Source organism: Passer domesticus, chromosome 5, assembly GCF_036417665.1.
Source record: "Passer domesticus isolate bPasDom1 chromosome 5, bPasDom1.hap1, whole genome shotgun sequence".
Taxonomy (NCBI): domain Eukaryota; kingdom Metazoa; phylum Chordata; class Aves; order Passeriformes; family Passeridae; genus Passer; species Passer domesticus.
This window is the reverse complement of record NC_087478.1, coordinates 32,782,877-32,810,760: the sequence shown is the minus strand read 5'-3', so window position 1 is coordinate 32,810,760 and position 27,884 is coordinate 32,782,877. Positions and strand designations below refer to the sequence as shown.

The following is a 27,884-nucleotide window of genomic DNA, read 5'->3' as shown; positions in this document are numbered from 1 at the left end:
CAGCAATAACAAAATAGACATTTTATCTGAAGTTTAGAGCAAAAGGGAAATAAAACCCAGAGGCTGCAGGTTTAACTGTTTGGCAGAAACAAATATTATTTCAGTCAGAACAAGCAGGACTCACAAAATAAAAACAACCCACACACACATATCCAAGGCCACATGTTACTTTGCTTTTAAAAGTGGAGGTAATGGAGGAGAAGTACCAGTAAGTATGAGAACAGTTGCTAAATCCCTACTACTAAGTCCACCAATGCAGGGTGAACTTGTTCCAAGCCTCATTATTGAGAATATCTGTTAAGGCAAATACAACAGCAGCAGATATGGATTTTGAATTCCTATCTTCAAATTGATGAAATTTAAATATAATCTTTCATTTGAAGGAAGAAATGCTGTTTACATGGCTATGTGCTGCTTTGTACACCTCATAAAAATACAATTGGAAGTAGTATAGCTCTCTTTATTTTGTCAACTGCTGTATTAGATGTCATACTTGGAAGGAAAATTATATAAAAAATAAATGTACATGATTGAAGTGCAGCATTCTTGAAGTATTCATAGGTTTCAATTTATAATTTTAGAAAAAAAAAAACTCTCTTGTGAGGATGGTGAGTTCTCTCACTGAAAAACAGAGCATGAAGTATTTTTGACATACAAAAACATTTTAACCCAAGAATCTACAATGTGAGGACTGGCCAACCATTTTTATATTATGCACAAGCTTGTTAATTGGTCTCAATTGTCTGCGTGCAAAGTGATGAAAAATACTGGAGAAAGTTCTAATTTTACCAAACATCCTAAGAGCAGCCTTTGAGAAGGCTGTTTTTGTTTTAGTGAGAGAAATTTCCTATTTCAGTTTCAAATACTTAGCATTTAAAAAACAGGTATTCCTGACACTTCCTTAAGAGAATTACATGAACGTAATTGATCTAAAAGCATAAACACACCAGATTTATAAAAGTACTTGGATGTACAGAGGGAAAACCAAAGAACACTTTCAATCTAGTGAGCCGGTGAAATTGAGTGGAATGTCAACACCTAACATGGTTAGATTTTGCAACATGGATAAATTATCTCAGTAATTATGCTGCAGTTACAATCTTTATGAGTTTGTCTTCCCACATCACACTAACTGCTATGTGGAGACAACCACAGTCAGAATTTCTGAAATTTTCACGGAAGACTTAGTTCTTATGTTCCCACTGCTTTGTCAGTGGTCAAAGTGAAGATTACTCTTCTGCAAGAAAGCATTCACAATATAATAGAGCTCAACCTTCCCTTCTGTCCTTAAGCTTGCTCCACTGTCAAGTACTGTAAAACAAAGTGAAGATGATCTGCCTCCACCACATCAGCTGTTTGTTATGGTAGCAAATAAGGACACACAGATCTCTCAGCTACAAATATTCTGTTCACTTACCATTGTCACCTATTCCCTTTTCCTATGTTAGCCTCACGGTTCATGTTTATCATACCATTCTCACATCTAACTTTAGATCTATAAAACATTTTAATATACTTTGAAAACTTAACACAAAAAGTTCAGAGATTAGTCTGACAACTAATTAGTACAACAGATTCTTAATTAGGAGGCCTATATATTGCTGCAATTGAAGTAGATGATTTATACAGTAAGATAACATATACTTAATTCACAGTGATTTTTCTACTGTATGGTTTCTCTGTAGTCATTCCAATCCTTTTCATGACATTTAGATATGTTGGTATGTTTAATCTCATTTATTTCTACTTCTAGAAGACAATTGTTACATTAGTATGAAGACTTTGGAGACAGAGAAAGCTACATTTTCAAAAATTTCTACAGCATTAGAATTGTTACTATTGAATGAGTTCATAGACTTCTTTGTTCAGGTCCTTCTATTAAAGTCAAATGTACCAATATCTCCTTTGCTTTTCCCAAGCTGCAAGCATGTAAGGTGAAGATTTTGCCCCCAAGCCCCAATGCTCACAGGAAACTGTCTCTGAGGTCATAAAAATGAATGGTTTTTCAGTCCCGTAGCAGCTTATGCCACGTACCCATGTAACAGGTTTCAAAAATATCAAACTAGCTAAAAAAGACCAGTTAACTAAAAAAATTCAAATTCATATCTGACTTCAGAAAAAAAAGACAACTAAGCAGTTGCATTAAACAAGTAATGAGGCAGTGGTCCCTGATCATTTTGTTATAAAGTTCCCAAATCCAGTTCATTGTGGGACTGCCAGCTATCCACTTCTAGTCCATTTCTAAATTACCTCATCGTATCCACAGAAGAACGTTTTCTTCTGTTTGCTCTCTATCTCTATCCAGCCTTTTGGCCATCCCCTGTTTTCTGTCTCACCAGAACACTGTATGGCACTTGCAGCATTGCAGCCTACTGGTGGTGCCATGTGCCAGAACAAAATGATGGTCTGGCAACACTTGCCTAGGTAACACCATATATTAGTGCCTTAGTAAAAGCTGTCAGATGAAGACTAGGAGATAGAATCCACTGAAGAAACTTCCTTCATACTTTTATAATAAAAGCAAAGTTGAATGCCGAGTTCAGGAACCACTGAGCAGCTCTTGTTTTCTCTGCTCATTTTACCTCCATCTTGCTTCCTTCCGATCTTACAGTTTGCTAACCTTAATTCCAGTGGATTCAGTCTTTGGGAATGAAAACCCATGAAAACTGCAGAAATTGTCATGTTCACTGTAAGAATATCTGCAGGGTCATATTACTGGCATTTTAAAAAGCCAGGTTAAGACAACAAACCTTCATTCATCCCTTCCTGTATGAATGGCCTGTATGTCAAAATACCTGAAAACTGCACTGATACAGTAGAACTTATTTTAACTTGCATTACGAATAAACTGCACATGCTGTTTTACAGACAATATATATTTGTAAACTTGCTCATGCAAAATTAGGGTGCACAACAGGGATATTGGTTTTCTAATCCCCACATCTGTAAAAATGACATTTATGTCTGCTCTTTTTGAACTGTGCCCAAACTCTCTTTTTAATATAATAAATCTTACACATAATTCATCTGCCAGCCAAATCAATTTATGAAGCTAAAACAAAAAAGAATAAAAAGTTATACAAAAAACATGGTGCACCTGGACACTTGATTCCCACCTCCCCCCATTTTGTTTACAAGTAGAAAGAATGACTAAAAGAAAAAAAATCATGGTCACAAAATTTCGACATTTTAATCCTAAACATTACAGGGCAAATGGATGTTGGAATTTATTTCCATACACCATGAGTCAACTTTTAAATTCCCAAATGTGGCCAAATCCACTAAAACAAGAGTGGTTAAACTCTGGACTATGGAAATACATTTCTGGAATAAATGCTAGAAAAGCAATTATGGGAAAAGCCAACTGTCTCCATAAAGGTAAATAAAGTGGAACAATGTGTAGATTAGATACTTTTTCTGTTTCTTACTCATAACCTGTCAATTCAGTGCATCATATGGTTCAACATAATGGTCCCCATTAGACAAACATCTAACTAGTGTCCATTGATTCCAAGTTAGTGGATGATGAATCTTTTTGGATACTTTCAAAGATGGCTGCCAGCTCAGGGTTAGAGCTTATCTGTGACTGAAATTCACTCATTAATGGACTCTTCTCTGCTTCTGGAATGGTTAGAAGTGCTGCTACAGCTCTCATAGCAGATCGTTTTAGTTCATCTTGCTTTTCAAACTCCTGTTTCACTGAGTTTGCCTTTACCTATGGAAAAAATGAAAATACATTTGAAACCTTACTCAACCCTCCCTCTATACCAATCTTAAAAAATGTACCTTGAAAAAAACTTATTTCCTCTCAAAATCATCTATGCTCTTAAGAAAACAACTAAACAGAAAACACCCCCAAACATCTTTTTAGCAGAATTTTTACCAGCAGTTTAAAAACAAACTGAAGCTTCAACAGGGCAAGGTAGGCAGAAAAAAGTTGTAAGTTACCAAGTCAATCACCAAATCAAAGCAACTATAGCAGCCAGCCTTTAAGCTAGTAAGGTCAATAAATGACTTTAAACTGCTATTATCACAGTACTCCCAGCTTCCAGAGGACAGAACTTCTTAAAGAAGATGACCTTCATTAGAATAACTGCTTAACCTTCTGCTGTTATTCTCCAAGATATTTCAGTGCTACAAACATAAATTATAATTAAAGGCAGTCAATTTTCATTATGTGAACTATAATAGACTAGATAATAGAAAAGCAAGGTAAATCAGGCAATAAATGACTGTCAGAGCATGCAGGTGAATTAAGACCAAGCAGGAATGGAAGGAGACTAACTACAAAGCTCCAAAAATCCTGTAACATAAATGAAGAAGAGTTGGGATAAATGACAAAAACTCTAACAAAAGTCTACACAAATCTAACAAAGCAAGGACTATACACTGCCTTCATCAGCCAAATGCTTGTCTGAAACAACACCATCATCAGAAGTCAGATAAACTCTCAGTATTCCAGTTTCACTATTTATAATGAAATGAGATTTACAAGTGGCCCAAGTGGCAGCTGAATTTTTAAGGAACAAAAGAAAACGCATCAAAGAAACAGAGGATTTTTTAAAAGAAGCTTACAAATCTACCTCTCCATCTGTAATTCAAATAAATTTAACACTTGTACAAAGATCCATTCATTTCTAATCTAATTATGCTGCCTACTGCAGCTTATCAACTGTAACTCAGGAAACGCTGCAGGAGTACAGAAGTATTCTTTAAACATGAGTTCATTTGTATTTCTATAAGAAAACACAAACCAATGGAGTTAAATAAGCTGAAATACCTTAGTTGTACACGTAGCACGCAAAGGTTCAACGAGCCTGTCCAATCTCTGCAGCACCGCGCTTGGACACAGGGTGGACAGTCTCACCAGCATTAAAAAGGTCAGCATCTAGGGTGAGGAAAAAACCCAATTCAACAACAGTTATGCCTGGCACATATAGGGAAATGTATTTCCCACAATGCTGTGAAACCTTTTGAACAGTCACACTTCAATGAAAATGGCAAATGTAGTGGAGTACTTCAGCATATGAAGTAATATTTTTACCATTTCAGTCTATTAACCAAATGAAATATTCTGATGAAATCACTGCTTTCAGAGAAAAATGACAGCTAACCTTGATATCATAGTGATCCTTCAGACCATCTTCAACATGGTTTAAGAATTCAAATATATCTAGTCTATCCAAACAGCTATCCAATAGAGTATACATGCATTCAAAAGCTGCTTTCCTTATGTCCAACCCATCATCAACTGTGTGCTTAAATGGTCCCATTTCCACCTGTCAGTGAATAAAAAAAAAAGTTAATTAATACACATTTGAAAATAAGTACATATTTAGCATTGTTTTTCTCAGTTAACTTACTTCTCTGATTAATTCCTTTCTGACTTTTGTTTCATTGTAAAGATGAGGAAGCACAGTATCTAAGAGGTCCCTTATCAAAGATGGTTTATTGTGGGCAGCTGAATTAAAAGTCACTAGGGCTACTCTCCTGACATTAAGATCTGGGTCCTCCAGAGTTTTCAGAAAATCACCTGCAATCACACACAGAAAAAAAGCAACCTATGAGGATCTTTTACATTTGCAACTTTTAAAATAGTTTTACTTAAACTTTCAAAAAGACATATTTAGTGCAGGAGTTTTTCAATGGAATAGACACTTGCTATTTCAGCATGATTACACAAATAAAGGATTATCATAATATGAAAAGTATTAATATGATTGTTATATAGTACTTCATATAATGAAACGGTAGTAGAAGAAACACCATCAAAATAAACAGCCATCATAATGACATATAAACTTTCTTTTCATGTAAATTAATTAATATTACATTTAGCCTTTCATCTTCTCCATTTATTAAAATGCTCTCAAAATATGCACTAGAAAACCAATTTCAATTTCTGCAGTCCAGGAGTTCCAGAACTCCTCTTAAAGAAACTACTGACATAACTGATTTTTTAACCCTCAAATTGGCATATACTGAGAATACCTAAATTACTATGAAACTGGTCTACTCAGTACATATTAATATAGCACCACCTCTCCCAGCGCCCTCTACATTTGGGCATTTTAAAATTGCATTTTTCTATACTTCTAACACAGCCTTATTAAAATAAATGCCTGCATGAACATATCCTCAATGTTTATGAAGTCGTAGCAACTTCCATGAGCATTTTCTAAGGAGAAAATGAATATTTTCTAAGGAGAAAACCAACAAGGTATAAAAACAAAGTGACTCTTACACCCACCAAAAAGCTGGGTAACAAAACTCAAAATGACTGAGATTTTTAAAGTGCCAGATCCTGATAGTTTTTTGCTTGAATAATCGATTAATACTTCCAGAAACCAAAGGGGCAAGGCAGCTTCAGTGGGAGGGGGAAAAAACCTACAAGCAGAATTCTTTAATATATTACTTAAAAATCAAAAAAGCTTAGCGATGAAAATAACACACAGTAAACTGGCTTCATTTCCCTATAAATAAAAACCTCGCTCTTTACAAAACTTTATGCTTTTAAGCATAAATCTTTCCCCTTCTATTAGGTTAAGAAGCATAGATTATTTTTTTACAGATCTTTACACCTGTAATTAACGAAGGGTAGAACATTCATAACATCTTAAACAATCTACAATACTCTGTTATACAAATGAGAAAATAAAAAAAACCACAGCATTGCAAAGGTCTTTGTCATACTGATTTTACACTGAAAGCTCTGATTATCTTATTCCTGTATAAAAATACACCCAATTCCAAATGCTTTCAGAATACAAGCATTACAGAATCATGACAACCTATATTTACAATTCAAAACCTGGTAATACTCAGAATAATTCTCACAAGCATACATGTCTTAAGTGACTGAATGTCAAATATTTCCAAGACCACACTTCTTGGTAAATATAGTACATCTTACTAAATCAAACTGATATAATTTGGCAAAAACATGGGAAATCCGCTTTTGGATCCCATCCTACTAAAAACATTAGCTTCTTGTATTGCCCATCACAAAGTCAATACACAGAATTTTTAATTACACAATTTTTACTGCTCAGAATTAAAATAAATTAGTGTTAATAGAAATAATTGGCTACTATGGAAATATCTTGTAACTCTTCCAACAGTTATCATTAGCAGCTAATTCTAGTATCTTCAAAATATTTATTTCTGGTAACACAAAAAAAAATTTATAATGTAATTCTCTTGCCTGAAAACATAGAAGCTGTCAGTGCAAGTGCAGTACTTACCTATGCAGTTCTTCAAGAGTGGGTCTATGGGTTGAGGATGATCAGAAATAGTGAACTTAACAGCAGTAACCACTGAACTTCGAGCATATGAGGATCCTAGTATGAAACAAAAGTGTGAACATGCAAGATTAAAACAAAACAACAACAGAATCGAAATCATGCTCAATGCCACTCATTCCTCTTAGACTTCAAATACTCTTAAGAACAGCAAACAAGAAATGCTATTTATTGCTAGCAATGCAATACGTAACTCAAACCTATGGATCAAACATTGTAAAGAGGGGAAAAATACCATAACACTGTAATAAACATGTAATGTTATCTCCTATAGAAAATTTTAATAAGCAATAAGCTTATTAAAACAGATTCTTTATGATCATGTATCGGCCTACAAAAAAATTCTCCCCAGCAGGAGCACATGAAGAAAATATGTGAATACAGTTCTTGATATGAGACTAGTTCATTAATTATGCACAAAAATAATTCCTAATTCTTAAAAACTTCAGAATCCTGATCTGAAATGTAGGAATATAGTCATTTACACCAAAAGACCAAAATCTTGCAACTGGTTTGTTGATTTGTCCCTTAGTCACCCATCCTCCTTCCCCTTCAAGTTTACAGCTCTGTCTTAAACATAAAACATAACATTGTTAACAAATACAATGTCTGAAAGCAGAACACAAGTAATTCTTGTTGTGTATGACTAACAACTTCTAGTAAACACAAAAAACCTTAACCTTCCATTGTTGTTGAGGGGAGCAAAACTTCAAGACACAGCATTTAAGCAAGTGATTTGAAAAACTAGATCCATATATTAACAGGTATCATAAAGCCATCTGCTCCAACACATACATGCACTACTCCTCACCTGATGCCAAGTATCCCTTGAGACGTGGAAGCAGAGTCTCTGGGTCTATCAACGTAAGCTTGCCCAAGCATTCAGCAACAACATTCCTTGTACCCTCTTCGGCACATTCACAGTGTTTCAAGAGTAAGGCCCAGATGTTCTCAACATATGGTTTGAGACCAATCACTGACGCAGAGCTAATTATTTCTTTCAAGGAATGCAGAAGAAGGTATTGCCTCTTAGGCTGACTGGTTATTTCTTGTAGGACAAATGGCAGATACTCAGGAAGATTGCCAACACTAATACTGCCTAAGGCGTATGATGCCGCTGACTTGACTTCTTCACTAGGAGAAGAGAACGCTTCCAGTATTACAGACTTCAGCTCGATTTGTCCACTTAAGTCAATGTGATGCCCAACTTCCCCAAGAGAAAGCAAAGCCAAAAGACGAATGCAATCTGTGGACCTCGAGTTCTTAACGTCTTGAATGAACTGACCTACAACAGCTGGTCCTTCCTTAGGGCAGGCTCGAGTAAGGGCAGCGACACATTTGGCAATGGAATAGTAAGACTGCTTGTGAGTAAGTGCTGTGCTCTGCGAGTACACTGGACCCGTTAACATGCGCAGTAAATCCATATAGCCCAAGTTGTTTGTACCAGTCACAACCAAAGCTTGGAAAAATTCTAGCATGGCACTAAGTGCTCCACCCTGAAGTAGAGGTGATCTTACCAGCCCAATAAGTTCATTGAGAATGGAGCCACTAATCTTTGACAGGGAGGAAGGATATACTTTAGCCAGTGTTGTCAGAAAACTGATGGCCATCTGTGATACGTGCATGTCACTTTCGCTAATCAGAGGTGGAAGCTCATCCAGGACTGCATCAATCATGGCAGCTGTCAAGCTGTCACTGTAATTCTTAATTAAAATATCTAGCGCAGAAAGAGTGCCCAGCTTCAAAGCTCGCTGGTTCTTTCTCAAAAAAGAAGCAAGAATAGGAACTCCTTCCCCAAGGATTGGTCTCAAATCTATCTTCAAAGGAGAACCAGCAATCAATGTCATTGCCTTCACGGTAGTTAACCGAGTGATCTCATTCTTCAGTCTCTCCAGAAAGATCTGAAGTGTACTAGGCAGGTCTGTGCCTAGACTGTCACCAAGACTACAAATTATTTGACCCATGCAAGATATTGCCCTCTCTTTCACCTCCTGATCAATGTCAGCAGCCTTTAATCTTTTGATTGTACAAGTAAACAAATCTTTGATGTAAGGAGTAGCATCAAAGGAAGAAGGCTGGTCTAAAGGACGAATAACCTTTACAAGTTGTTGGGTAACCAAAAGGGCCTCTGATGTTATCTTGTAAAATGGGTCACCAACACAAGCTACAACTGGAGGTACCAATGCTTGAACATGAGGATGAAAGACTTGGGGAGAATGATTGCAGAGAATCACATACAAACAAGACAAAGCATCTATCTTCAGATTAGAAGAACTTGATTTGTCATTCAGTGAAAAGATTATTCCTGGAAGAAACCAAAAAATGTATTTTTAGGGCAGGTATTTATAGAGTCTGCTAGAACACTTTAAAATTTCCAAAGGAAGGCAGCTATACTGAATTTATGCCTTCTGGCTCCCCATCTTTCTGAATGCTTCTAAAGCCCTTTAATCACTTTATTCAACCAATTAGCTTTTAGGCTTCCTCCACCAAAAGACATCGATCATTCAATGGTCTATGACATATTTTCTTAATTATAAAGAAATTCTGAACCTTTAACATTTCCAACCTTACTTTTCACCATTACTTCAAATTTCAACATTTTAAGTTTTAAAAGTTAAACTGTGGAAAATATTTTTCTCTGTTTGGATGGAAAAGAAGTCAGTTTGATTTTGTAATTAAGAATCAAATTAACTTCTTTTTTATAAAGAAGAAGAAACCTTTAATCTTCTTTTCAAGATTAATGGAAATATATGACTAAAATATTTACATGGATACAAATAATAGCTGATTATTTTGCCATTTTCTTTCAACAGAAGCCACACTTCAAAGCTTTTGCAAAAAGCACAGTGGGGACTTCACTATTTTGATGTTTCAGAACATCCCATACCATTTATTAGTAAGTATTAAAGGTAATGCTGTGTTTCTCATACCTGGTACAAGTACAGGAACATGCTGTGTTAGGGCTCCAGGTAACACATTTACTAGCTCAGTCAGCATGTTAAAGCAGCACTGACGAGTCTTAACACTCTTCTCCTTCATCTGTTTGTGCAAGGCTTTAACTATGTTGGGAACCTGTAATCATCACACATCTGTTAATTGATTCAATAGCTGACATTTCTTTCATTATTGATCTCTGGGGGGATATAAAGAAATATGTGCATCCTAACCCCCTGATTTCTCTACAGAACCAGAGAAGTTGTAGAAACACTGGGAAACGAAGATTCAAAATAATTGCTTGTAAAAAAAAGTGATTTAGCTTTGAAAGGTTAATTGCATTAATAAAACTGTAGAGAGCAACAATTGAAAAGCCACCTAAATAATTCACTTAGATGAAGTTTTTTAGCATTATCCTTTCTATTCTGCAAATAAAATATGTTGCAGCAGATCAAGTTTTATCTTGATCATTAGTGCTTATATCTGGATACAGAACACACAAAGTAACTTTTGCTTTGGCAATGTGGCTAAATGACATCGGACATGCAACTTTCAAAAGTGAGTGAACAACTGAAATTAAATAAGCACATTTGTACAAGGCAATTTCAGTTTCTACGACTGCTGCATTTTTTGGGCCAGTTTACCCAGCCTGATCTCTGTGTTAATACTACAGGAATAAACCGTAACCCGTGTATGAAGAAAGCATGATAAAGCATATTAAATGAACTATCCTTATGAACAGGGTGCAATTTTAACATGTCTTCTCAAAGATAACAAAAATCTTTACAAATAACCTGACTCTGAAGCATTGTCAAAGGTGTCTCTCCTTGTTCCATTGCATCAGGATCACAAAGCCAACTTTGCACAGGTCGAGTTTGTTTTAAAAGAGAAAGATACGCATGAAAAACATCTGCTTTAACATTCTCTTCACGTTCTTTGAATCTGGCTATTAAAGCAGGAGATACAGTTTTGTAGAATTCTGGAAGCATTTCGTGTCGTGTGCTAACCACAGCATCCAGACATTTAGCAGCTGCACGCCTCACTTTCCAGCTCATGTCATCATCATCACTATATTCATCATCACTCCCTTGAAAAAATAAATTATGCATATGTTCAAGTCTAGACAAGCAAAGCATCAAGTTTTATTTTAAACAATTAAAAAGAACACACTTTTTAAACAATTAAAAACTTGGGTTCTTTGCATAAGACACACAAAGAAATACGTTCAGAATTACGTTAAAAACCATACATATAAAAAGCCTTCTAAACAGCCTAACTTGCAATTCTCAGCCAATTTTTTTCATGTTAGTCTTCCACACATATTAATTTAAAATGCAAACAGGAAAAGGAGCTCCCCATCAGATTTCCAGCCTGACTACTGATTTAAAGCATATTCTTCTTTATTCATGACAACAAAGCAATGGTGAATATTAGCTGATCAAGATTCAAAAAACTATATTCTGTCTGCTTATTTCCAGAGGTAAATCAAACTATACAGCATCCCCCCAAAAAATAACAAGTATAAAATAAACAATATAGATTTTTCAGGTCTTAAGACAACAACTATGCAGCTCACTCCTTCCTCAAGTAATGAGAATTTTATGCCCTCAGCTCAAATTACTTGTGTGTCCAAGTTTTCACAAAGCTTCTATCTGGCAATGTTTACCACCATATTAACAATAAAATACCTTATGCCTTTCAGTGTGAAACACTTCTATTCTACAGAAAAATACTGAGTCATTTTCAATCTACTCTGATTTCATGCATTAGGTACCAACATATTATAGTGGAAAGTAGTGAGAAGCCTCTCCCATGCTGTATATGTATTTTCAATTCATTAACTTATGTTCTCACTTTATTTATATCATGCCATATGCTTCTGCCTTTTTCCACCTTTCAGGTATTTTAAAATATTTGTCTTGTATTTTATGTTCCCTCTCAGAATTACTGATCTCCAGCCTATACTTTTATTCCAGGAAGAGAGTTCATTAGCCATGTTTAAAAAAGGTACAAAATTTGAATGAAAGTACACAAGTCATTCAAGTGCTGGTACTCAGGAGTATTACCACCCATACCAATTCTCCCAGATGGGTGCAGGATCAAAAGCTCATCCTCTCCCCCAAATCAAAAAGAGAACACACCTTGATCATCATCATCACCGCCATCAGCATCCATAGCATTTTCATCTTCATCTTCATCATCATAATTGTAATTAGGATCATAAGTAAGATATTTAAGACAAATGTTTATAATAGTAGACACATGAGGATAAACTTCTTTAGGACACCTGTGTAATATAAAAAAACAATCACTACCAAATTACTCTGAAGTACTAAAATATTCTTAAAGGATTTCATGTTGCATACTGTACTTTGGAGAGAGTAGCCTAGACAACATCAAGGCATCTCTCTGAACTACACAAATTCAAAGGGAAGGTCAGAAACAGTAATGCCACTTCATAACAGGATCTGCTAGACTGCAAGGTGCAAAGGACTCAGACATGCCTTTGGATACCAATTTTTTATCACCACTATTGGATATTGTAAGATTATTTCCCACCTCTTGTTTGCACAAGTAGCAATGGCATAGTAGAAAGCTTGTAGAGTACAGACATAACACACTGCTTAAGAGTTAAGTTACAAGATAGCTATAGGAACTGTTCCAGCTGAAAGCTTGCAAGTATTTTGTATGAGGGAGGCTGTCTCTTGACAGCTTACAACCAAATGACACACTATTAGATCTTAAGAAAGCCTGAAATAGGTACCCATGAATGACTTACCTCCTAACAAAAGATTCAAAGGCTTGAATGCAGTACTCTCGTAGTTCATCATCATCTACATTACAAAACTTTACAACCAAAGGAATTATCTTCTCAAGATATTCACCTGGTAAGAGAAAAAAATTAGCTAAGTAATTACTCTCACAGAAAAACTTCAAAGTAGAAGATATAAATTATCTTTTTCTTACCTATTCTATGACCTGCTTGCCTACTGATAGCGGCAATACACTGTATATAGGTCCTAGTTGTTGACATGGAATCATTTTTAGACAGCTCTGTCAACAGATGTTCAATGAGGTCAACAAAAACCATATTGCCACAACTCATAACCAGGTGACCAAGAGCAATGATGGTTCTTTTCCTCACAGCAAGTCTTGGGCTGGTCAGCTGGGGGAGCAGACAGGTCAGAATTGAAGGATGGAAGTTAACAAGCAGTCCTCCTTGCCTTAAAACAGACAAAACACAAACTCAAAACCAATTGAATCTAGATAACTTTGTTCATATACTGTAAAACAATCCTTCAAATATTCCCCAAACATCACAAAGATTCCAATCAAATGTTTAAAATTTCAGGTTTTAGAACTTGTTAAAAGAAATGAGTTTAAAATGTAACTTCAAAACAATGAACATTAAAATAAGCTTAAAACTACAGTTCTCAGAAAATTAAACAGTAATTGATCAACCAATTATCTTCAATACATTCACTTATTTTTTCTAAATTAAATTTCATCTACATGTAATATTACCATATTATTTCATACAACTTAGAATAATTTAATTTTACCATCTGGAAAACTGAAGTTCAAGCTTTAAGTAGTATTTATAAGCATTCACCAGCATATTAAAAGAGGGCTGTTTACCTGCTCAGCATATCAGCCATGATATCCAGTGCCTCCAGTTGAACAGACACATCTTCCTGCTTGGCTATAGCACTAGTGAGACGCCCTGTGATCTTTTTGCAAACATTAGCTGCTAATGCAGAACCTGAAAGTACAACAAAACCTTAGCATTTCTATAATATTTAAAACATCCAGCTTTTAACACCAGAAATTATGTTTGTGATATGGAAAGCAACCCTATCTACATAAAGAAGCTTTTTCCAACCAACAAAACAAGCTTAAACAGCCTGCTAATGTCATGTGTGCTCTGCAATAGAGCTGAAAATATTATCTATGTACAAACATACTAAGCAGGAGGGATTCTTGTCCCAGAAAGTACACATAACAGAACACTGCTTTTGGAAGGACAAGCAATGGAAAGTGAAAGCCACAACTCTAGACCAATAAATGAAAGGACTATAAGTAAAAATGAAGGTATATACTGTATGGTAAGGAAAAAACACAGAAGTACTACTTCTAATGGCAAAAAAAAGCAAAGTAAAATTATTTTGCCCAAGAAGCTACTTAAAAATTAAGTACCTGAAATATTATTGAAACATTTGAGAAAGTAAAAAAAAATTATATCCAGAGTATTTTAAAATACAAATAAAAATGTCTTTATAACAACTCCATAGTTCCCCCTTCCTCTAATTGTCTAACAATGTTTCAAGTAATTAAGAGAAGGAACTCCTATCACGGTAACGACTGCCCAGTGTTAGTACTCATCTTCACCTGCATGAAATTATTTGACTCACATTTTGCAAATTTCAATGTGAAATTAATACCATTCCAACCTATGGTAAATCTAGTTTATATATAATATGGCTCATTCTTAACTGCAACTAAAATTAAAACATAACAAGTGGACAGTCTAATGTGTTACCATAGAGGCTAAAAAAAAGAAAACAATCTGTGTTTGAGCTGGGAGCAAGAAATAACATGTTGTTTATTTTTATATTAGGAATGTTAACTATATTGAAAGACTTGCCTACATTTTTGTTTGAGCTTTACCTCCACCCAAAAATCTTTTGTTTTGTGTTAGCAAACAAGAGTAAAAGCTTAAAACAACTTACTTAAAATTAGTTATTTATGTAAAGCTTATGCATCTCACTGCTGCTTGACAGAAGCAAGATTTACATGTCAACTTTCAAAAAGGATATTAAAACCAGAGCTTTTTTTTTTAATTCAAGAGACCTCAGACTCTAAAAATGTAATTTCCAAAACCTTTTTAATCACTCTCTAGTCTCATTCATATCCTACAATATGATATCTCAAAAGCACTAGAGTAAAAAAGCAATGCTATTAACTAATGAGCTGTTCAACATTAGTGTCTCTTCTAGAGGAAAGACTGCCTTCATTTAAACCTGCAGGTAAGACTTTCACTAATTTAACCAGCAACTGTCAGAAATACAAGGTACTTCCCAAAACAATTCCTAGAAAGTGAGACAAGAAATCAGATGGTTAAAGAAAAATACAGGAGTTGTAATCAATTTTAAAGTGCATTATCAACCAAAGACCAAGATGAGATTTAGCTATTACTACAGCCTAGATGTGCTCCACCAGGTAATTATTAAAACAGAAGCTTTTATAACTTCTTATACTGAAGTTCATATTCTCTGAGCTTGTTTTCCACATTAATACAATCCTTCAGTTAACAAAAAAATGTTCTTAAACTAGTAAAATCTGGCAATATAATCAGAGAAGGAGAAACTGAAAGGGTATTTGTGCCATGTTTTTACCCTAACTGAAACTAGTTCCAGTGCTAAATTTGCTGAATTCTCTTCTCTAAAACCCCCAACTTTTTAAATTTTTTTGAATTAGTAAATGATACAACTACCTAAAGTCTTTAGTACAAAATTACATACCACTGGAAGCTGGAGGAAGTTCTCCAATCACAGTTTTAAGACCGATGCTTGAAATGTCACGTAACTGTTCTTTATCTGAAAGCATGTTTGTACACAGGGTATCTACAATGGTCTCCACTTGATACTCCTTCACTTTACTCACCAGAGGTCCCAGGCTATATAAATGAGAGAAGAGCATTAAATTGGCAACAATATTATTTCAGTATTTTGCATTCAAGTCATAAACTTCAGGTTGATTTTGGTAGCAAGACAAAGCAGAATTTTAAAAACTGAAAACCCTCATCTGGTTGGACTGGTAATTTATTTACTCCATATAACAAAACACTCATTTAGTACATGTTTCTTATTTGGAGCTGGAAATTAATTTTGTATGGCTGTTCTGCTTCAGTCTCAAAACCATAGTCCCTCTTTCTTCTCAGTTCACAACAAGATTTGTAACAAAAATTAACCTAGCCAGAGCCATCAGTTTACATGCCTGACCATCAGTGTATGCATAATTCACAGATAAGTAAACAATATTCTTAATTACTGCATCTTTATTCTATACATTTGGATTCAGTCATGGCTCTATACAGTGAAACAAACCCAAAACACATCTTCTATCCCCAAACCTGTTGTATGCACCCCATTGCTGATACCCTTTTTTCCCAGATCCAAGAATTCACAAGGGCAAGACCTAACTATTATAAAAAACTGCCCAGCAGAAGCAAAAAGCAGAAAGCAAGAGCAAACGGGAGGAGGACATGGACAAGCAGCCCTTGCACTCAAGCACTGTGTGTGACTTACTGCACGATAGTAACCAGAGTAAGGTTCAAAGTTTTGGCATCAGGGTCTGTCACCAGGTTAGGCAAACCTGGAGCTTCTCTTTGGATGGCCACGCTCACAATGCCTCACCTGCCATGAACTCAGAACAGTGCTTGCACTTGAGGCACAACACTTAGGAATACGCAATTCCCAAGGCAATCACACCTAGCACTTTCCATACTTATCTTCACAAACTATAACCTGCTTGGTTTCTTTCTCACCTTACCCACTCAGGAGGGAACTCCTGTGGTAAAATCTGCTGAAAATACATGTGGGGGCGGGGGCAGGGGAAGGGTGGGCAGAGAGGCAGCAAAGGCAAAACATACTTGCCAAAACCAGACACTGAAGTAGCACTTGCAACTAACTCCATCCTGTTAATGCACAGAACTTGGAACTAATTGAGATTAGTCAAACTAGTGCACAAACATCTGAAACTGATACCTTATGATCACATCAATGCCACAAATTCAGAAAGATTGCAATTTATTCAATTTGTGGAGTATTTAATGGAGATTTACATATGACCTTAAACTAAATACAGAAGAACAACTTTTGCTGTATTCAAAAATACAGCATACAGATAATCTCAAAAGAACTCTTAGTTGAGATACTGACTAGTGTCTGATCAAAGGCATAAAAAGCCCTTTAAGTACACAGAAATGAAGACATAATGGATGGTTTCTCACTTGCTTCAGCAGCTCCTGCAGAAATGAACAGTTCTTTCTGACAGAGACCCCTTCCTTAAAAGCAGTCAGACCTCATGCCCTAACCTGACACTGCCCTTTAATTTAGGGAAAGGGCACTCTACTGGATTCTTTAGATTTGATTAAACTATCTCTACAGCCACTAAACCCCTGAGAGTAGGGAGGGGTTTAGAGGACCATATTCACAATCTAATCTGGTCATTTTACTGCTTCAATTATATTAAATTAATAATGATTAAAATAATTTCTGAACACTAATACTGGTAAAGAATTTTTGCATCTAACTTAAAAACTTCTGAATAAATCTGTACACAAACAGATCTGCAAACACAAATTATTTGTACACAAATAATCTGCTAACACAGATTATTACCAATAATTATCTCAGAGACACAAATACATCAAGCTATCCCTGGCTGCACCCGAAACATTTTCTCCAGTTGCTGAAAAAGCTCACGGCTTTCTTCACAACTTGATTTGACTCCAGTCAAGCTTTTCCTTCACTGTGATTCATTGACACATCTATATATAGAGTTTCCCTTCATACACACCACTGTCAGTCAGTGGCTACTCACAGCACTGTTGCATGCATCTGCTCTTGGTGCATAGTAAATTGTTTTGCAAGCACACAAGCACAAATCAACTCAAACAGAAACTTAAAGAATTCCAAGGTACAGTGACTCCATAGTAGTCCAGAGAAATTAAATTCTCTGTGCGTTTCAGTCAACAGACTACAGTACACAAAGTTAAAAACCCCTTGTTTTAAACCTGAACTGTTGAAAAACTACTGAATTCTTTTGATTTAAATATGCTTATTTTTCAAATGCATCCTATAACTAATTAAAATAATCACAGCAAAGGCCAATCAGATTCATCTCAGCTAAGAATCGGAAAAACTTTTTGCTAATGTTTTAAAGATGACCAAACCACTGGAATGATATTAACACAGACTATAAATTACAGTTTCTGGGAAGTATTAAGCCATATATTATCAGAATCACCATCTTCAGTCCTATTTATTCAACCTATTAGTTCAGCAAAACAGACATAACAATTCTGAAGTAAATTTTACAAAATATTATCTCAAGCTTTTCTGGCCTTCAGAATCAGTAAATATCACTCATAGACCTTATTATTAGTTGGGACTAATAATACAACTAATAATTAAAAACCAGAAATTGAAAATAAACTATAACCCTCTTGTATCAAATCAGTTCTGACTACAAAGCTTTTGCACTTAAGCATGTATTTTACACACTTGAAGGCCATTTTGGATAGTCTTAAGTGCTCTTCAATCTTTTCCCTTTCACTAGCCAATAATTTGTGTCTAGGTTCTCTCAAAGTAAAAAGCTCATTCAGCTCTCTATGGAAATAAACAGCAACACACTGTCTCCTTTAAGTTACACACATTTGGAAATAAAGGAGTTCATAGCATAGCTCCATATTAGGAAGCTGAACAGCAATGTATAATCAATTATAATCTCCAACTGGCATACTTTAACAGCTATGGAATAAGCACATTTATTTACAAGGAAGAATTAAAATTCACAAATTTAAAAAAACCCCACATTATTCAAATCACTAGTATAGCATGATGTGCAGTAGTGTATTACCAAAGCATATAAAATGCTTTAAAGCTGCTGAACTGGATCAGCCACACAGCAGCCAATACATGCATCATCCTGTTCACACTAATGACTCACACTCACAGCGTCAGGGAGAGCTCCCTACACTGAACCACTGCCCAGAGAAGTCACTCTGATAAATGCAGAGAAACTACAGTACCACAGGGAGGAATCACTGAAAGTGCTTTATCCCACCTTTTTCACTCAAGGTAGATTTGGGTATGTTTGGCTTCTTACTGGTTTCAGGAAAGAAATTTTTATTGGTTCACACTGTGAAATCTATGTGTAGGTTTAAATGGCAGAATATCCAAGTGTTCAAAATGAGAAAAAGTTCATCCTTAAGCTGCAACACTGAACACATGAAACAATTAATGTGCAAATTGGGCCAACAGAGCATTACAAAGATTATCAGCAATGAGGAAAAAGCAATACCAACACAATACCTACACTTAGACAAACCACACTGCTTGACTACACCTGATGCACATACTCTTAATCAAGCCACAGGTAGTGCAACTACTGCTGCCATAAGGTGCACAGGATACCATGCTGGACTACACTTACAGCTATAAACTAAAGATAAACTGTAAGAATAGCCTTTTCCACACTAGCTGATGGTAAAACAGCTATGACTATCAAAAAAAATGGGAGACAACAAAAACACATTTAATATTTTACATGCAGTTAAGAAAAACAAGACAAACAACCTGTTGTTACAGACATAGTTTCATCTGCTGCCTGCAGTAAGAAGCTCAACAAAACTCAGTTCCCTTCTGTAGGGTCAAAGATTACAGCAGGCCAACTTTTACTTCAAGACTACTAATGCAGGTCATTAATCTTCATTTTTACCCAGAAATTAACTGGACAACCATTTTGCAAGGTAGCTATCCAAATACCAATGACCCCAAAAAATGACTTCTGATTTGCTTTTACATGGTTTATCCTGCCCCAGACCAGCACAATGTAATTGAAAGGAGCAAGAACAAAATCACCAGTGGGTTTGGTAGAGATAATAAGAAAAAAGTTAATTGGCATTTTAACCAACAGAGCTCTTCTTACTCAAGTGTGAAAGCGAGCAGCAGACAGGCAAAACCAGGAACACTGCTCACTTGTTGCTACACTTTCCTAAAAATAAACACTGCTTTACAGTTGCTCTGAGTTGTTTCAAATCAGACGTGTTCAGTGACCTCGAGAATCAAATCTTCAAAGAGTGACTCTTATGCAAGAGTTTTATTCAAAGCATTTCAATTGATCTACCTGTAGAGGAAGTTCCAATAACAAGCTCCAACACCTTCTCCTTTCCTCAAGGAAAAATCTATCTCAAGTGCGGATTGAAAAGTACATTGGGCTGTCTTAAATCCTCTTTCTAGGAGAGAGGGAATTGATACTTTAATGGGTCATCAAGGGCCTGAGGAAAGTTACTGCTAACAGTCTCTAAAGTTCACCACAGCATTTAAATTAAGAGAGATCTAAAGACAGTTTATGCTTTCCTCAGCTGGAAGTGCCAAGCACAAAATATTTAATATTAAAAAAAGCCAAGAAAAATATGCTGGCTGAAATTAACTTCCCAATGAATCAGGCTTACACCTAGTGTTGTAGTAGATGGAAGATTTCAGATCAGCTTGAACTGCCTTAAAAAACCTATAGCTTAGTAGTGTTCAGCCTCTCCCATCCTTCACCCCCGCCAATGTTTCTACCAACAGGTAAACTGCAGGAGGAAAGCAATAAGCCAGAAGAAAACTAAGTCTCTAAACCAGTCTGTCACAAAACCAGGTAAGAAGCAGTGTGAGAAAGAGAACAAGGAGTACAAGAACAGCAAACAGGAAGCAGCAGCAGCATTAGGCTTAAAACTGTCATGAACTGTATTTTGAGTACAAGCTGCTTTAAGAAGAGAACATTCTAAAAGAGTGGTGGTTTGTTTGGTTTTTTTTTTTTTTAAATTCAGAGCATAGGTGCAAGTGATTAGGACACAAACAAACCCCCAAAAAACCACAACTTGATGTGATCCAGAATGTACACATGTCCATCTTCTAAACAGATGTTCATAATTCACCTGAAAAATTTTCCATTATGTTTCTTGTCCCGTTAAAGTAAATTTAACACTGTTCCCTAACATGATTTGGAATTCTCAAAAACACTCCAAAGTTGAAAGAGATTCAGTCACGTTAGTTAAATCCAAGAGTTTTATCAATATATCAAAGTAAATTTAAAACCTGAAGTACTGTTAATAAGAACAGGATGTGCAGACACACAGGAAGTCATGTATTTTCTCATTCTCTTCCCTTTGCAATCTTTCTTTGATGATTTAGTAAGCATTACTTGTACTTAGACCCTAAATTCTAACACTGCCATTAAAGATGGTGTTATGTCTCTACGTGCATTAATCTAAACTTCAGGACAACTTTAGGATGTACATTAGAAATGAGTATTGCATGCATGCTAAAATGTAACTTTTCCATGAAATGCTATTGCATACAAAGACAATTCTAAGCCTGAGCCAAGTTTCACAACAATATGCTCTTCTGATTGAGTACAAGCAATCTGTTTCAAAACCATGAAAACATGAGCAACAGACATTCCAGAAGTTTCAATTAAAAAGAAACAGGGTATTTTGTGTTGTTATGAACAGGAGATGGGTAAGACACATTTTAACAACACTGCATCCCTGGTGACAGTAGGGAAAAAGTAGTGACAGTTATGGTGCCAATGTACTTAGTATTGCTAATATCTGGCTTGAAACTTGATATTTCTACACCAATTGTCTGTGCAAGGTTTTGGTTATCATCAGTCACAATGCTGCAGCAGCTGAAGCAAACATTGCTTCTAAGTACATAAGCAGAGGTATACACAGGCTTTTTCTGCTTTGCTAGTCTGACAGGGCAAACTACAAAGAATAAAAAGCTAACACAAACTTGGCATTGTGAAACTTCTCAAGCTCCTGTATACCAAGTTTACTCCAATCCATACCTCATGTAATATAAGCAGTGTATATGGAGTATTAAAAAAACAAAACAAAACAAAAAAAAACCTGAGCTCACAAACAAGAAACATTCTCAGGAACACTATATGCCTCCTAAAAGAGGCCCTCCTTAAAGCACACAAAAATCAGAATGGCCAAGAACAAAAAGTCATAAGAAATGTAGCACCTCTTCAAAGGGTGCTCTGGAAAAGTCACACCATATGTAAAGCTCAATAAAGTGAGGAAGAGAGGGGCAGTGAAGCAACAGTCTCTGAAACACAGGTGAATGCACCCTGATCCCATAAAACATTTACAGCTCCTGTAAAGCTTGTAAAACCATTACTGCAGTATTCTGAATGTTAGTGAAGAGGTGAACTCCATGTTTGATAACCGAGGCCGTATCTTTACCATTTCATGTTTTCATGTCTGCTTGAAAACAACTCTAATACTACAATTCTTCCCCTGCACATCATCTAAGGTCTCACCATCAGGTATCAATGTGGCAACTACCACTGAATTATAAGCTTTTTGTATCTATTTAACAATCAAGAATTATCACCAAAGAACAAGTTACTCAAATACTTCCAGCAAGTACTGCTTGTGCTATTTGGTGCCTGAAGCCCCAAATATTAATGTCCAATGTCACCAAAACATAGTTTTTTATGTTACAACAATAAAGGCAGGTAGTCTACAAGAATAAGGGTTCCTTTGGGGACATCAATTTCAAAATTATTTTGTGTAGCAGTGGTCGTTTGAGTTTTCAAAAAGTGCTTTATATTGTTCAGTCATTATACAATTCTTTACATCATAGAAAAAGAATACCTACCATTTGACAGCTAAGTTTTGCACCTCACCATTTTTATCTTCCAGTAATTTCAAAATCATCTTCACCACTTTTCTTTCACTGTCATCATCCAGCTTGATAGAATCTTTCTGTAGTTCTGTCATCAAGTCATTAGTAGCCATAAACCTGCCAAAAGATGTGAGATAATTATTGCTAAAGGGATACGGGTTATTCACAGCGCTCAGGATTCAAGATTCTCAGTTTCCATAATTTGTTATCAAACAAATCACATTTAGCATTGAGTTACTATTGTCTGTTTTGTGATGCAAGTAGCATGTATAAAACAGAAAGGAAGAAAAACTGTATTTGAAAATAATAGGTGATGACCTAGCTCAGTTCTCTTATGAGAACAGCTACATATTTTACTTCCAGCATTTATATTATATTTCACATGATCTCCCCAAAGAAAAACTGACACTTTCACAGATTTTAAGTAGTCTTTTCATAAGCTATACTGATGTTATAAAAAACAAGCTTTTTTTAAACTTTGTTAAAAAAATTATCTCTGCTCTGAGTTTATTTAAAAACAAGTTTTAAACAAGAAGAAAAATATAGTTTTTCAAACATTCTCCCATAAAATTCACAAAAGCCCAACTTTAGTTAATGAAGGGAGAAATTAAAGTTAAGCTTATGTTCCATGTGTTTTTCATTTTCTTGCCTTGTACAGACTAGCTTGTTTACAGCTCAGAAAACAGAGCTGATCACATTTCTCCAGCCCTCAATACAGGGTGCCACAGTAAAGAACAAAATTAATTCTTGAGAGATCAAGCAAATAAAATCATCTTTCACATAAATTAATTTACTATTTAATAACAGTCAATATCCACCAATAGAAGAACATACTGAAAAATTAGATTCCAAAAATATTGCCTTCTGTTTCTTTTCCTTCTGAAGTGTGTTTCACAATCCATTTTTCTTTTGTAAGTGCCCTCTCTTCTCAGAAGCAGCAATACAGACGTATTACTCAATTACAGATCCCACGGGCTTCGGTACTGACACCAACCCCCATGCAAAACTCCAAACGAGGGTTTGTAGTTAAACAGTTAAAGCTGACATTTGGACTTCAGGCACATCAGCCTCAAGCAGACATCACTCCAGCTCAGGTCATGCTTGGAAGGTTATCTCTGCAGCTTGACATGCCAGACACTACTTCTTATTGAAAACAAAAGCCAAGACTCTGCATAATCTTAATACGCATCACAAATGCCAGATGCCTAACCTCACATAATGGACCTCAACTTGTCCTGTCTTTTAATAATTCCTGTCTAATGGTCTCAAGGTGTTTCCAAGATAAGACTTCACCCCTTTTTCACTCACTCCAACAGTCCCACTGAAGCAAGCCTGCGGTCTGACAGGAACCAGATGTGCACCAAAACAGGGTGTGGATGCAAAGCATCAGCTTTCAAGCACGGTAATGAAAAAGGCTACTTGGTAAGTAAAGGTAACAGATAGGACCTAATTTAAGGATATACATGAACACTCAAAAACTGTCTCCAAGTAACTGCTGCATTTACCTCCTTTTCTTAAAAACTGAATAGCCTCCTCTCACTTCCTTGGCTAATGGCTCTTATTTACGAGCCTCAGAAGGTCATGTCAGTGACATCACTTACTTGTCAGTTCCTAAAGTAAGAGCATGCACATCCTCAGTGCACCAGCAGCCTCTGCACTCAACTACAACAGGGTTGGCTGAAACATGCAAACCAACCCAAACACCGAAATGGGGTGGGGAGACCAGACAGATTTAGTGTAAAGCAGCTGGTATTTAGAAATGTAGTTTTAAGTCATTTCAATGTGACTTTTGGTCACAACTCCCCCTGCCTGCACATCAAACTTTACCTGGGGCAAAGCAGGCAGCGTGTCAGCAGCTCCTCACAGCCTGCACTGAGAGCAGTCATTCTCCCACAGCCAGACTCTAAACTGCCACCTTACCTGACTGCCCAAGCTTCCACGTGGACAATACAATCACAAGTAGGTAAATCTTCCAAGAAGTACATATTGCAGCTCTGCATCAGACAGGTCAGTTTATCCAAAAAATGAGCATTACTTTTTACAGTAGACTGCTTACTTGAATGGTTGTTTTGGACTCTGCTGCCAGATATCAACAGGATAACTACACTGTCCCTATTCAAACAGATGTGATCTAAGAACAAATGCACTTACAATTACTGAAACTAAATACCATTCTACCCATTATGCAAATACACAATACACATAGTTTCATAAAATGTTACTCCATAACAGCCAATTGGTAAAGGTCTATTATCACTCATTTTTTAATAGTTTGCAACATTAGATTTTACTCTAAGACTTTTTTTAATATTTCAGAATTTCAAAGTTGTTCAAAGCTACTGGAACAGAATTTCTGAAATGTGCTCTACTAAAGGAACTACACAAGAAGTTTTAACACAGCTGGGAGGAAAAAAAATGTTTGCCACAATTGCACTGGACAGGTATAACCTACCCCTTCTATACAGGAAGTATTTAACTCATAAAAGTCAGTATTTATCACAAATCCACTGGAACTTACTGTCTTCCCCATAAGTACAAAATGGAAATTTCAGTTAATCACAGAAACAAGTTAGTATGAAAACAGTAAAAATCTTGTAATATTTAGAGGAAAAAATGTTTCAGTCTAGTTTCAGAACAATTTAAAGAAATCAGGTGATTTTAGTTTGTCTCTTTTTAGACTAATCAGTATTTCACTTCCAAAATCTCTAGTCTGAACTCTCCAGGTAATATAAAGCTATTAAAATTTGAAAGAAATTGTCACAAAAATCTCATATCAAATTTGTGTCCAGTACTAAAACACTCTGTCAAAACCTAACAAGATTATTCAAAACCCAGCTCTATATATGACTACTGTTTTCCTTTAGACTTTAATACATTGACACTTGTTTGGATGGCATCTACTTCAATAATAAACTAAGCACTGTGATGCTTCAGCAAAGCAACAAAATACAAGTGTATTTTATGCCTTTTCCCTGTCTGTTTTGATATGTTCTCATAGACTAGCAAAACCTTCAATTTCTGGTTGCACTCAATACTAAAACAATGTAATTATTTTTAACCTAATGCTTTGCCAGAGGTAATGTGTAAATGTATTATCTCTGCTGTTTTTTAACAGTTTACTTGTATTAATTAATTTTCTGATATTTTACAATTCATCCGCTATGAATTTATTACAAAGCAAGCAAATGGTCCAATGAAAAGTAGTGCTCCTGTGACAGATCCTGAACTCAAAATTAAACCCAGTCCCTGTAACATTTAAATGGATTTCTCCCTGTGGATGCACAGGGGCAGTACCAAACTACATGAGGAGCACAAAACCCCACTGTCTAAAAGACACAGCATCCAGAAGGATGTGAGCTGAGGATCACAGAATCATCTGGGTTGGAAGGGATCACTGCACAACATCCAGTCCAACCCCCTTGCAAAGACAGGTGACACAGGAACATGTCCAGGTGGGGTTTAAAAGTCTCCAGAAAGGGAGACCCCATGACCTCCCTGGGCAGCCTGTTCCAGTGCTCTGCCACCCTCAGTGTAACACAGCTCTTCCTCATGTTGAGATAAAACTTACTGTGGTTTAATTTACGGCCATTCCTCTGAGTCCTGTCACTGGCCACCACTCAAAAGCGTCTGCCACCATCCTCCTGGCACCAACGTTTAAAGGAACTATATGCATTAATGTGGTTCCCTCTCTTCTCTAAAAACACCCAGCTCCCTCAGTTTCTAATCATAATGGGGACGCTCCAGTCCCTTTATCATTGTGGCCCTCAACTGCACCCTCTTGAGTCTGCCGCGCTGGCTACCCCTTCCTGCTTCTATCCGCAGAACCACAGGATCCATGTTTTCTGAAGTTGGGAAGAGACGAGGGAGGTCACCTCATCCGACCTCTGCTGCTCAAGGCCGGGTCAGCGACAGCTGGTTCCTCTGAGCATCTGCGAGCCCAGCAATTCAGACCTCCACCCTCGCCAGCCACCCAGCCTGGCGGCGCCCGCCTTCCCCCGGCCGCCGCACATCTCTGCCCACGATGCGCGGAGGCCGCGGCGCTGCCCGCGCCGCCCGCCCCGTCCTTCAGGGCGGCGAGGAGGGGGATGCCCCACGGGAACTTTCTTCCCGGGGCGGCAGCAGCAGCGGCGGCTCCCGCCCAGCCCAGCCCCGCAGCGCGGCGCGGACAGCCGGGCCCCGCCGCCGGCACTGGCACCTGCCCCCGCCCGCCCGCCCGCCGCGGCACCAGGCCCGGCCCGGCTCGCAGGCGGCCGCGGGGGCAGCGCGGGCGCGGGGCCGGCGGGGGGCGCGGCGGGGCGGCGGCGGCGGGTCTCACCTGAAGTCCTTGTCGCTGGATGTCATTTTCTCCAGCAGGTTGGAGATGTGGTACGAGGCGCTCGCCATGTTGACGGACCCGGCCGGGGCGCGGGGGGGAGGGAGAGGAGGAGAGCAGAAGGCGGCGGCGGCGGCGGCGTCTTCCCGGCCTCGCCGGCTCCTCTTGGCCCGCGGCTGCAGGGGCCGGGCCGGGCGGGCCGGGCCGGGCGGCGGGCGGGGGCGGCAGCTGCGGCGGGCGCGGCGGGAGGGGCGGGCAGGCGCGCGCGGCCGCTCGCGCTCGGCGCCGGGTCGAAGGCCGGCGCTGTTGATTGGCTGCGCGGGCGGGCGGGAGGCGCGTGCGGCCCTGTGACACCGCGTGACGTCAGAGCGTACGTGGCGCAGAGCGTGCGCGGGAAGTTCGGGCGCCGCGGGAGAGTGGCGGGAAGGGGGGAGGGGGGGAAAGCCAGTGAGGCCGGCCAGGACTGCGCGTCCCAGCGTGCACCGCGCTCGCGCCCAGCCGGGGCCGTTGGCGGTGCACGCCGGGACGTGTAGTTTGGAGTGCGGCGGGTGGCCCGCGCCGCGGTGGCCGCCGGGATGCGGAGCCTCGTTGTGGCGCGGCGGCGGCGGCGCGGGCGGTGCTGAGGGAGCGCGGCCGGGGCGGGGCGGGCGGGGAGCGGCCCCGGCAGCATCGGCGGCGTTCGGCAGCGCCGGGGCCGCCTCGCCGTGCTCTGGGTCGGCACTGCGAGCCCGCGACACACCCTGATGTTACAGGGGCCTCGCCTCCCCTTCCAGGCCCCCTCAGAGGTGTACAGTGGCTCTCGTCGTAGCTGAGCACGCTCACAAGAATGTCAGATGAGAGCTAAAAATACTGTGCTGTGGAAAATAATTT

General features: G+C 38.0%; 1 protein-coding gene across 1 annotated transcript; it reads right to left on the bottom strand.

The window, feature by feature from the left end:
• Positions 1-70: 70 nt before the first annotated feature.
• CAND1 (cullin associated and neddylation dissociated 1) lies at positions 71-27,274 on the bottom strand. Its single transcript, XM_064419441.1, has 15 exons — positions 27,018-27,274; positions 22,676-22,819; positions 15,758-15,912; positions 13,875-13,998; positions 13,203-13,459; positions 13,015-13,120; positions 12,377-12,522; positions 11,030-11,322; positions 10,232-10,373; positions 8,113-9,606; positions 7,245-7,340; positions 5,364-5,533; positions 5,115-5,279; positions 4,781-4,888; positions 71-3,715 (listed from the first exon to the last, which is right to left on the bottom strand). The coding sequence occupies exons 1-15, from the start codon at positions 27,083-27,085 to the stop codon at positions 3,491-3,493; spliced, it is 3,693 nt and encodes a 1,230-aa protein (XP_064275511.1). The 5' UTR covers positions 27,086-27,274; the 3' UTR covers positions 71-3,490.
• Between the last annotated feature and the right edge of the window lie 610 nt (positions 27,275-27,884).